We start from the raw sequence: 11,860 nt of genomic DNA on the forward strand, positions 1-11,860 counted from the left end.
CCACCCGCAAACATCCGCGCCACACCCGCACGCACCGCCCGCTAACACACGGACACCCCAAAACACCCACCCCGAGCACACTCGGGACGGGTCCCCGCGCCGCCGCACAGCCTCCGCCGCGCGGGAGCGCGCCCGGAGCCCCACGGGAGCGCTCGCCACCCGCGTGGGTCATTTTTCGGGACACGCCCCCCTCATTTGCATGTTCTACCGCAGCTGTCCAATCAGACGCGAGCCCGCAGGCTGGCGGAGGAGCGGGCCCCGCCCCGCGCGGCCCCCGCACCCGCGAACACGGAGATGTCGCAGCTCTGGAACAGCGCAACCCACTGACGTCCTCGATCGTAAAACAGAAATAAAACTGTATTAAGAATTGGGTTTCATTTACACAATCCCCTGTTCCCATCTGCTTACAAATCAGGATGTGAAAACACCAGTACCTAAACCACACTTCAAGCGCTTTGCTTGAATAAATATCCCGTTTAAAGAGAGTATTTCTATAGCAGACTTTCAGAGTTTCAGTTTTACAATGCCTCAATCAATTCCTTCTGAGCACCATACGAGTAAAAGATTAGTTTTCTTTTAAATTTACTTTAATAAATAAAATAAAATTTCATCCCAGGATTGCAGGGATCATTTATTCTTTCTATTTTATTTCATTTATTTATATATATTTCATTCTTTACATTTATATTTTAAATTTATTTTATTTTAATGCAATATCTTAATAGATTTTTTTTATTCAATAACTATTCCCACTTATCAGAAAAGGGCAACTATAAATCATTTTGTGTGTATATATATATATATACACACAAAATTATTTATATATATATATTTCACTCAGAAAACTGAACTGTGCAGGCAGTTGATGACTGTTTTTTACCAGACATAAAACTATACAGGAAAAAGTAAATCTTTTCTGCCACTACTTGCCTAAACTTAGCTGTTACCTTTTTTCAGAAGCTTCTTCACTTTCACATAGTTCCCTTCCCTGACATAGTCATGCAGCTCGGCTTCCAGGGAGTCCCCTTTTATACTTCCAAGCTGGACTGGGCATGGAAACGGAAGAGGGATAGGATGAGCCATCTCCTTCCCTCAACAGAGCCGGGAAAAGGTACGGAACGTCACGAGAGCTGCAAAGCACTACGACTTAACTTATCTCCGAGTTCAGCACCTGCAGCAGCCGATACAAAGCGCTGTGGCTGCTCGGCCCTGGAGGAGCCCAGGGTTCCGGTCCCCCCCGTGACCGCAGTGACCAACGACCCGAACGGGCGCAGGAGCGGCCGCCACGGGCGGCACCGCCCTCACGGCTCCGCGCCCCGCGCATGCGCAGCGCCCCCGCCGGCCTCGTGCGCGGCCGCCGCTTTCGCGCGCCAGAGGGGGGCGGGGCCCCACAATAGGGGGCGGGGCGGAAAGAATGACGTAATATCCCCGCCCTTCGACGCGTGGCCCGGTGGTTGGGGCGTGGTCTGTGTTTGACCCCGCCCATGGGGGCGTGGCCTGCCCCCCCCGTTCCCACCCGTTCCCGGTGCCGGTGCTGATCCCGGTCCTGATCCCGGTGCCACCAATGCAGCGGGAGGTGGGCTCGCTGCCGCTGGCCCCCGCCCTGCGGGCCCGCCTGGCCGCCGCCGGCTTCCAGACGGCGCAGGAGCTGCTGGAGACCGGCCCCTGCGGCCTGAGCAAAGGTACCGGCGGCGCTTCGGCCCCGCGGGGCCTCCCCGCGCCCTTCCGCTCTCCCCCGTCCCCTTCCCGGCTCTGGGACCCCTTGCTGAGGCTTCCGTGTGACCCGAGAAACGGGCACAGTAAATACTGAGTGAGGTTCACAAGGTTTTGGTAGATCTGTCTTACACTGAGCGATGGATGCAAACGGGATGCAGGAAAACGAAAGGATTCTGCCAGTCTCGTCCCTCTTCTTTCCCCAGCTTCCCTCTTCTTTTTTTCTGTGTGATTTAAACAAAATAAGCCTCTGTGGAGTGAGGAAGTTGCCTCTTTCAAGAGCTGTAAATAAGATTTGCAGACTAGATAAGGGGTGTGTCCTGACCCTTCCCTGTGAGGGAGGGGAGGCCCTGGCACAGGTTGCCCAGAGAAGCTGTGGCTGCCCCATCCCTGGAAGTGTCCAAGGCCAGGTTGGACGGGGCTTGGAGCAACCTGGGCTAGTGGAAGGTGTCCCTGTCCATGGCAGGGGGTGGAATGAGATGATATTTAATGCTCCTTCCCACCCAAACTAGTCTGAGATTTTGATTATCAGTAGTTTTGTTAATTATGATGATATGTGGTAATAGTTTTTGCTTTGGCAATCAAAGCTGGATCTGTCAAGGCAGATGTGTGTATAAAGATATTTGCAGGTCTCTCATCTCTGTTCTTTGATCTGTGGTTCAAATATAAAAATGAAGCATCAGGTTCTCAGCCCTGGGGTACCCTGAAAATACCCACAATCAGTGAGTGTCACTGGCACTTACTGGTCTGCAACCTGGCTTCTTTTGCAGGGCATTATTTGCTTCCAATGAAATTATTATGATAGTGCATTTGGTGCAGAGTAGGGGAATTGCTCTGCCAGAGCTCATCCATCTGTGAGCAGCAGGTTTGATTTTATTATTATCTGCAGATGCTTTGATTTTATTATTATTTGCAGATAACTTGCTGTCACCTGAACCCCAAACACGGCACATCATTGCTCTGAGTTCTTTTGAAAACCCCACCATTAGTCCCAGGGCTGCGCGTGTGTTACACTGAAAGGGTGGATATGGATAATTCTGTGTTATGTTCTGTCAAACGTTGAATTACCTCATCATTCTTTAAACCAATCGCTGTTTATAAAAATAAGGTGGTTTTGACTTTTCCAGAGATTGGGATTTCCAAAGAAGAGGCGCTGGAAGCCCTGCAGGTGGTGAGGCAGGAATGTCACGGGGACGCAGCAAGGACTGCCGGGGGGTCAGGCGCCACCAGAAAGTTCACAGCCCTGGAGCTTCTGGAGGAAGAGCAAGCCCAGGGCTTCATCATCACCTTCTGCTCAGCACTGGACAACATTCTGGGAGGGGGTGTGCAGCTGACAAAAATCACCGAGGTCTGCGGAGCGCCCGGCGTGGGGAAAACGCAGCTGTGGTATTTTACCGCCGGGTGACCTTTGCGCCACCAAGAACCGCTTTTTGTGGTTTCTCGGCAGAAATGTCCCTTCAGGAGCGGGCCAGGAGGGGTCTGTGGTGTAAATGTCTCCCTTTTCTCCTGTTTCCCGTGGCAGTATGCAGCTGGCAGTAGACGTGCAGATCCCGGAGTGCTTTGGGGGCGTCGCTGGAGAAGCCGTGTTCATTGACACCGAGGGAAGTTTCATGGTAGACAGAGTGGTGGATATGGCAGCTGCCTGTGTGCAGCACTGCCAGCTCATTGCTGAGGCTCAGCAAGAGGAAGGTACCTTGCTGAGTTGTTTCTTTCTGCCTGGTAGGCAGGGATGGAGAGAAACAAGTGTCTCCTGGGCTGCAGTGCTACATTTGGGGCTTAGGAAGTTCTTGCTGGCAGCCTTTTATTTCCACCTGTGTGTATCAAACCCTGGATTGCATCAGTGTCTGGAGCTGTGCTGCAGACTGAGCTGGTTTACTTTAAGAATAATTCTTTCTCTACATGATGATCTGAGGGGGTTTAGGTATGTGGGGGTTTGGTGTTTGCCTTTCCTTCTTTCCTTCTTTCTCTCTTTCTCTCTCTCTCTCTCTTTCTCTCTTTCTTTCTCCCCTCCTTTCCTTCCTTTTTCTCTCTTTCTCTCTCTTTCTCTCTCTCTTTCTCTCTCTTTCTCTCTCTTTCTCTCTCTTTCTCTCTCTTTCTCTCTCTTTCTCTCTCTCTCTCTCTTTCTTTCTCTCTTCCTTTCTTCCCTCCTTTCCTTCCTTTCCTTTCTCTTTAAAGGTCACATGTGCAGCTAAACCCAAACACAACTCTGTTCAGCAAAACTGAGGGATTATGTGCTGCAACACATAAGGGTTGGGTGGGGAAAGAGAAGAGCAACAGCAGAACTTTTTGAGGCACTGTTGCTGCTGAAGCCCCACATAGTAAAACTGTAGCTGGAATTCAGCTCCTCCATAAGGTCAATATAGCCAGGCTGCTTTTTTTGAGGATTTTTATTCTCTAAGTCATCAGTCTGTTGGGGACAGTGACAAAACTTGCATGTTGCTCTTGGAGAATTTATGCACCAAACTTCTGCTTGAAGTGAGGTGAAAGGGCACCGTATTAAATGAGCTGCTGCCTGTACATTGAACAAAGGATGATTAATAGTCCCTGATGGCCTCTGGTGGTGTTCTGGCTTGAAAATGATTTACTGGAAAAGTTCTTGTTTCAGAAATAAATGTTTCATTTTTGGAGCCCTCCCTTGGAGGCTCCGGTGTCTCTGTGTGCAAATGCTGAGAGAGCATCTGCTCACCACCTTCCTGACTTTCAAGCCAGATGGAAGGTATGTCTCCACACTCTCTACCTTGCCTGTTCTGTTTCTGAGGGCTTTGCTGTTGCTATGTGTGGAGGGCATAGTTTGGTGGAATGATGAAAGTAACAATATGCTCGTACAGACTTCTGACTCATTTATTCATCTGTTTGCTTGTTCTCAGATCATCTGAAAGCTTTGGAGACCTTCTCTCTTGAAAGTATCCTTTCTCACATATATTACTTCCGTTGTCGTGACTACATAGAGCTCCTTGCCCAGGTCTACCTCCTCCCAGAATTCCTCTCAGAGCATTCCAAGGTAAGGGTTATTGCAGGCTTATCAGAACATATCACTCATCTTCACACTAAAGATTTTTGTCTGTTGTAGTAAGAGTAACATGAGTAAACACCTTGGTACCTCAGCAGCTTGGCAGTAATGTATTGGCTGATGGCAGAGTACAAATGTAAAGCCTTCTGCTTGTTTGCTTTTTCATTTCCATCCCAATTACTCTTGAGAGTAATTTGCTTTTGCTCCCACTGCTGCCACCATCCTGAATTTCCAGTTTGGATCCTGGGTCTGTGTTGCCACGTGTTGTTACGTTTCTGTGAGCTCTGAGTTATGAATCATCACAGAACTGCTTTACAGAAGAGTCTCTGAGCCAGGTGTGCCTGTGGTGACCACAATGATGGGATCAGAAAGGCTTTCTTTTGTCCTAGAAGATCACTGACGACCAGAAACATCCCACAGCATCTTGGCATCCAGAAAGTGACTTTTCTCCTTCTTTCCAGTACATCTTCTGTTGCTACAAGCAACCAGAGCCTGCAGTCTGACTTTTGGGTGGACTACAACCAGAAAGTTTCCTAGTACCCCATGTCTTAGAGAAATGCTATTGTAAGGCAGATTATCACCACCTCCCTTCCAGATTTCCAGATTCTGCACAGCAGATCCCTCCCTGTCAGGATCTGGGGAAGGTGGCTGGTGCCTCGTTCCATCAGAGCACAAATCCCCGTTGTTTAGTTAGATTGTCTTTTGCATATGTTCCAAAATTTTCATTTTTGGAAGCTGTTGTGTTCTCGAAGGCGCAGATGGGAGCCTCACTTTTGCTTGGTGTAGTCTGGTACTTCCCTTTCTCTGCCAGGTACTAACGGTGCCCTGTTGTGTTTGCTCTTGTGGAAAGTACATGGCTTCATTAGCACAGTTACACTGGGCTGCAGCTCCCTGGTACCATCTGTGCTGATTTATCTGTGCTTGGCCTGGAGCCTGAAGTACTGAAGGTTGCAGGAGAACCATAAGACCTTCTGCTGATTCCTTGGACAGGCTATAAGTGACTTGACAGATTGCTCATTGCAGTCCAGCTCTCATTAAAATTAGTCTGATCCCTCTGGAGCCCAGTCTGGGACCACAGGGAAACTCCAGGTTTTAGGTTTGGTTGGTTTTTTTTAAGAGAGATAGTTGTAGAGATTTAGAGATAGAGAGATGTAGAGATCCAAATGTGTCATTTGGAAATATGAATTAATTTGAGATCTTGTTATTAATATGAGAAAAGATGTTAGAAAATATTCTTGTCATAGTAAACTGAATTCCTTAAGGTAGAGCCTGGTCTGGTAGAGCCAAGCTGACATGGAGAAGGAAGATGTTACCAAAGCCCTACTTTTAATACTTTAAGTCTTCTTGTTTGCTATTTATAACGAGTGCAACTGGGAGAAAATTGACTAAATTGCATCCTACCTGGACATATTCATCTGATAGACAGGTTATATAACCATGTATACATTCCTTTATAGCATGAGTCATGTTTATACTGTTAAACTGATTGCTCATAAAGAAATTAGGCATGAAGAAGATGTACAGGCTCATAAAAAAGAATCTGTAGGAAGGAGGAAAAATGAGAAAACAGAAGAATATCTTCTTTTGATTCTAACTATTTAATCTTCTTTTGCAAATTAAGATTTTGTTTTTCATTTGGAGGCCTGGGGCCATTTCACAGGGTGATGTTTATGCAGGCTTGTATGTTCCAGTAATGAGTTAAATCAATAATACAGGAAATCAGGGGTTTTTTTGTTGCTTCCAATTTGTTATCTTGTGCATTAATGCAAGAACTTGTAGATACTGAGGATTTGAGTGACATCTGAACATGAAGGCACTGTAGGACCATCCATCTCCCTCCTGTATTCCAGACAAACTTGGGTCATCAAAACAGCTACAACAAATGAAGTTAGAATAAATCAAAATCCCAGACTAATGTTTATACAGTGTCTTGAGGGTGATGAGCCAGCAGCTGCATCGTGCTCTGACTTCAGCTAATGAATGCTACAAAAGAAATAATTCAGCAAAGCAAACATCTTCAGGCACGACAGATCCCATTGCAGTGTGTCTGGAATACCTTTAGGCATCTCTTAAACTCTGTGTTTCTGAGATCACTGATGTGAGCTGAGTTGTCTCAACAGTGACTGCAGGCAGCACAAATTTTGAGTTTGGTTTGGATTTAACTTTTGAGGGAGAAGGTGAAATAAATCAGTGTTAGAAGTACAATTGGGATGTTTAATGATTATTTTCTCCATCTTCTCCTTTGCAAGGCTTTAAGTCCAGCTTTGTTGTTTTGTATTCCACACCAGGAGATGCAGAGAAGTCAGGTAGCTGTAAGTGAGCTGAAAGGGGACATTTGGGAGGGCAGCTCTGTGCTGGGTTAACTCATGGGAGAGCTTGGGGAGCATTTTGCTGAGCTTAGTGCAGTGTTTTGTTTGAGCTGGTGCAGCTCTGGCCCGAGCTGGTCCCTGTGCATGATGCAGCCCTGCACTTAGCATGTGTTCTGGAGTGTTTGGAGCTTGAGGCTCTTCACCTGCACTCCTTTGAGGTGCTGATTGTCACTGATATATAGAGAGAAATAAAGGTTACGTGATCCTGCTCATGAAATAGAAGATGGCCCTCACCTTCTATAAAACACTTCTTCTTAAGTGCACTTAAAAATAGGTATTGCTGCTTGTTGTCATTTTTTTAATAGGATGGTAATGGTAGTTTTTTTCCTTTCCTTCTGCATTTAGGTCCGACTGGTGGTGATTGATGGAATTGCCTTCCCTTTCCGCCACGACTTCGAGGACCTGTCCCTGCGGACGAGGCTGTTGAATGGTCTGGCACAGCAGCTCATCATCGTAGCAAACGACCACAAAGCAGCAGTGAGTCCATTAAATCCCAAAAGATGCCACTTTGGAATAAGTATCCTGCAAAGAATTAAGCAAATGTGATTTGTGATTGTCTCCGAACAGCAAAATAAAACTGCGAGAACGTCCTCCACCTTCATTCTTGCCAGGTTTAGTTAGTAAATGGTGGTGGATCACACAGGAACAACACCTATAAGGTGGGAAATCCCTAGACTTGCAAAAATAAGTAAAATTTGCATTAACAGCATCCTGTGGATCTTCATTCCATGGTAGCATGTCAGTTTGTCACGCTGTTTCCCATCATCTCTAATGATTTGGTTGGACAAGGAATGCTCCTTTGGTGACTTTGCATGAAAACACGTCGGAGCGTTCAGCAGTTCCAACACAACTTTCCACTCTTGGTTTAAAAATAAACCCTGGTCTTAGTGGAGAAACTGTTCTTAGGGAGGAAAACCATTTTATCTGCTGGTTTGCCTTGCTCTTCTGGCATCCATGGAAACCCAGGGCTTCCTTCCTGGGCATTGTTTCCACGTCACTGATGCCATGGAGGCAGCGGCCCCGCAGCCAGCAGATGGCACTGGGAAGCTGCAGCTGTTCCAGAAGTTGTTTTGGGAGTCTCTCACAGCTCAGAGAAGCATTGTTCAGGAATTAGAGCTTCCACAGCCTCAAAATGGTGCTTGTGCCTCTCTGACGGTTTCCAGGTGATTTGTGACCTTGTCACCCACAGCTCTCTGGCGCAATTGGCTTTTGTTCCCAGTGGCTAAAAATAAGCCTCTCCTTGTGCTTCCACTGATAGATGTGGGGAGGGGAAGAGCCCAGCTCTGTGTTCAGACTGGGCTGGCTGCCGAAAGGGTGCCCTTGCTGTCTCCCTGGTGTGAGTTATGGAGCTTCTTCCTGCTGCTGTGGGTACCAGGGAGATGGATGTTCCATGGCTGCTGGGTTTGCACAGCCTCTGATTTCTTGAGTCCTCTCACTCACAGCTTGGTACCTGGTGACCTTGAACAGCAGCAGCTGTCATTGGACACTTTATTTTTCTTTGGTCGAGGGAAACATATATAATTTATCTCTTCTGAACCAGGGAGCAGTTTAGTACAAAGGCTTGCTAAATAAACTCTTGCTAAGGGAGTGATCAGTCACAGCTTCAGGGTGACTTAAGTTGGTGCCTGGGTTAGTTCCATGAGCCTGTGAGCAGGCTAAATCCAGCCTGCATGCCAGGGATTGCTTGTCAGGCAGCCTGGATGCTCTAATATGGTAGGAAGTCAGGCCCTTGTGTTTCTAAAGCTGGACTCAGTGGGCTGTGTGAGGATGCCCAGCCCTTCTTCAGCAGTGAGATGGGGAGCCTATTTGGGGCTGTTACCATCCACTTATGATGAGTTACTTCTCTAAAATGTGCAATATATGTCCTGGGCTTTCAGCTGTGTAAATGTTTTGGGGTGTGCCCCATTTGCTCAGTGGAAATGTTTGCTCTCACACACTTGCTCAAGCAAGAATCCTACAAGCTTATCAAACAATGAAAACCCCTGGGAGTTTAAGATAGGTACGATTTTTTTTTATTTATTTTTCATTTTTAATGAACTTTGTGATTAATATTCCTGGCTCTTTTCTGTCTCACCCACCCCCACTTCTACCAGGGATCTAACCTAGACTGTCTGTGAGCCTCCCACGAGTGATTCGTGCTGCGAAAACACTCCCCCGCTCTGTCTGTTCACTTTCATTCTCTTTGTATATTGTACCCACTTGTGCATTTTTAGACTACAAGGCACAAAAATTTGGTTAATCACTGGGCTAATGTGTGTTTGGGGCAGCACCACCAAGTTCATTCACCCCCAGTGACTGAGAGCTCTCTCTTCATGGAGTGCATCTAAACACAGCTCCAAACAGTATTTAGAGCAAATGCGGTGGGATAAACAAGTTGTTTGGAGGTTGCATCCCTTGGGAGGGGAGAAATTTAGGTTTCTCCAAAGTCATGAATGAAAGAAATCTCCCTTCCATTCAAAAATGCATTTTGCAGGGTCCTCTTATTTTGTTTTGAAAAGGTGAGGCACATCTACATTTTCTTCTCATTAACACGGAAGATTCATCACTGTTGCCAAGAGTTTTGCCTGAGCAACTACTTTATCAGTAAAAGCTTTTTGAAAAATCCCTCTCTTCCCTCCCACCAATATGCTGGTTTCCTGGAGGTTTTCTTATTTGTTTTGCTTCTCTTTCTTCTTTTAGGTGGTTCTGACAAACCAAATGACAACAAGAATCGGGCAAAGCCAGTCCACGTTGGTACCTGCTTTAGGTAGGTGTTTCGCTTGTGAGTTGAAAACTGATATGTGGTTTCCTTTCCTTTGGCATCATATACAAAGGAAATGAAATTGCTGAATCTCCACAGTGCAGCAGAAGCCATGGTGAAAATATCAGGCCCATCTGGAACTGCTGGCATGGTGGAACTCTAGAGCAGTGCTGAGCTAGGGCAGCCTTGTGGTTGTAATTAAAAGTATCAGGTTTTTTTCTGTTGCTGAGACGTGGTGTGCAGATTAGACTCCTGGTTAGATTTGTGAAAAGAGATTATAAATACGTCTGAAAGTCATGACATTTTCAGATTGCAGAAACTCACGGGTTGAGAGCGTGGATGGACTTTTTTTTCCCCTTTTAAACGCAAAATTTGTAATACTGAATTTGATATTAGATTTAACCATATTCCTTAAGATGACAGACCCTTTCTGGGGAAGCACTAGGAACTCAGAACTCTCTGAGTAGCTGGGTTTTTAGATGTGCAGCTAATGGATTGCACCTTCCCCTGAGGATTTTGTGGACTCCCCTCTGTCACAGCTGAGGAAGCCACTGTCCCTCCTGGATGTCACCACCACACCCTGACCTGTTTGGGTGATTGTCTCCCAATCCACTTCTGCCCAAAGTGGCCAAGTAATCTTGAGCTGTTTCAATAATAAGTAAACTCTGATAAATCAATAATATAGATTGAAATTGGCTGGTGAATGATCATCCAAAAAATGTGCCTGGGAGCAGTAAACCTCGAGCAGGGATGGGGTGATGAAGAGGTTAAAGCCCTCAAAGAAGAACTTTGCTTAATGGTTGCACACCTCAAAGTACGCTGCAATTTGCTGAATTCCCTGAGAACCATTTGCTGCCTCTCCAAAACAATTTAAATTGTTTATTTTCCCATTACCCTTGAACACCTTCCATTAATTATTTGCAAAGGCATTTCATATTTGCTGCATCGCTGGAACTCTCTGCAGTTATGATGGAGAGGGAAGTTCTGTGTGGGATCCTCAGCCTGCCCAGAGCCAGTTTAAGTGTTTTTTTTTTCCAGGCTGCTCAATTTTGCCCAGTAATGAGCAGAGTACCTCATACAGACTCATCTGCTGCAGTCACAGGGGAAAAGAGAACAGTTCTGAAGCAGAGATTTCAACAAATTAAGGGAAAGTTCAGCATTTAAATCTTATTTCAGGTTGTAACTTCGTATTATTTTATGATTCACTTAAAGGGCACAAATTCTCTGTGCACAGGTTCAGTTTCTGTGAGCTAAGTAATGATTCCCCTGTTCTGGAGGGGAGGGAGAAGGGGACAGTACAAAGGCAAAGATGTTCCCAGTGTCTGTACAGGCACTGAACCATTTGGCACAGTTGTAGGGTAAAATGAACAAACACAGACCATCTCCTCCAGGAATGTGAGGAATGTGGAATTTGGAGCTGTGATGGCAGACCCAGCTCCCAGGATCTGACCCTTTTTGTCAGTTTTGCCTCTTGCTCTCTGATGGATTATTTTTGGCAGCCTTTCTGGCTACAAACTCAATTAAAGCTAATAGAGCCTGTCTTTTTTCACTAGCCAGCATTGTTTGGGAGCTGTTGTGTTTGTTGAGTCATAGGGACAGTGAAGAATGTGAAGACATTCAGAGTTGGTTATAACTCAAAGATATCATGTATTTTTTCATTATAATTCAAAGATATCATGCATATTTTCTTTCACAAACATTTAATTTGGCATAACCTCACGTTGAACTGATTGTGGCTCTCACCAGAGCGTGTGTGACCACATAATATCATTAAACTGAGTGGTGTGTCCTCCTTCAAAAATTAAACTTTGTACCAGTTGGTAAAATATTTAAGCAGAGAGAATCCTCCCCCATCCTAAACAGGTATATCTCAACTGGAGCATTTCAGAGTGGTACAAAACTCTTTTCATTTTAATGTGAATTTATGCCACAGACTCGGTGCAAGTATTGAGCTGGTGGGTTACAAGGTGATTTTTATGCCCCACTCTGAAGAGATGCTTTTTCAACAGTCTCATCAAAAAGGCTAAA

At 45.8% G+C, this 11,860-nt stretch overlaps 2 protein-coding genes across 5 annotated transcripts in view; one reads left to right on the forward strand and one right to left on the reverse strand.

Annotated features, from left to right (window-relative positions):
- TEX14 (testis expressed 14, intercellular bridge forming factor) overlaps positions 1–1,240 on the reverse strand; it is a 26,461-nt gene extending 25,221 nt beyond the window's left edge. For 2 of the 3 annotated variants that reach the window (XM_027660370.1, XM_027660373.1), the window contains exon 1: positions 948–1,240. In XM_027660370.1, coding sequence (XP_027516171.1) covers positions 948–1,083 — 136 coding nt within the window. In that variant the 5' untranslated portion in view covers positions 1,084–1,240. The remainder of the gene's footprint in view (positions 1–947) is intronic. The other variant, XM_027660369.1, reaches the window with a different exon arrangement.
- A 282-nt stretch (positions 1,241–1,522) lies between these two features.
- The window catches only part of RAD51C (RAD51 paralog C), an 18,243-nt gene continuing 7,905 nt past the window's right edge, over positions 1,523–11,860 (forward strand). Inside the window, exons 1-6 of one of the 2 annotated variants that reach the window (XM_027660422.1) lie at positions 1,523–1,682; positions 2,841–3,099; positions 3,236–3,402; positions 4,581–4,714; positions 7,438–7,569; positions 9,772–9,838. In XM_027660422.1, coding sequence (XP_027516223.1) covers positions 1,565–1,682; positions 2,841–3,099; positions 3,236–3,402; positions 4,581–4,714; positions 7,438–7,569; positions 9,772–9,838 — 877 coding nt within the window. In that variant the 5' untranslated portion in view covers positions 1,523–1,564. The remainder of the gene's footprint in view (positions 1,683–2,840; positions 3,100–3,235; positions 3,403–4,580; positions 4,715–7,437; positions 7,570–9,771; positions 9,839–11,860) is intronic. The other variant, XM_027660423.1, reaches the window with a different exon arrangement.

Source organism: Corapipo altera, unplaced genomic scaffold (genome assembly GCF_003945725.1).
Source record: "Corapipo altera isolate COAL_440 unplaced genomic scaffold, ASM394572v1 271, whole genome shotgun sequence".
Taxonomy (NCBI): domain Eukaryota; kingdom Metazoa; phylum Chordata; class Aves; order Passeriformes; family Pipridae; genus Corapipo; species Corapipo altera.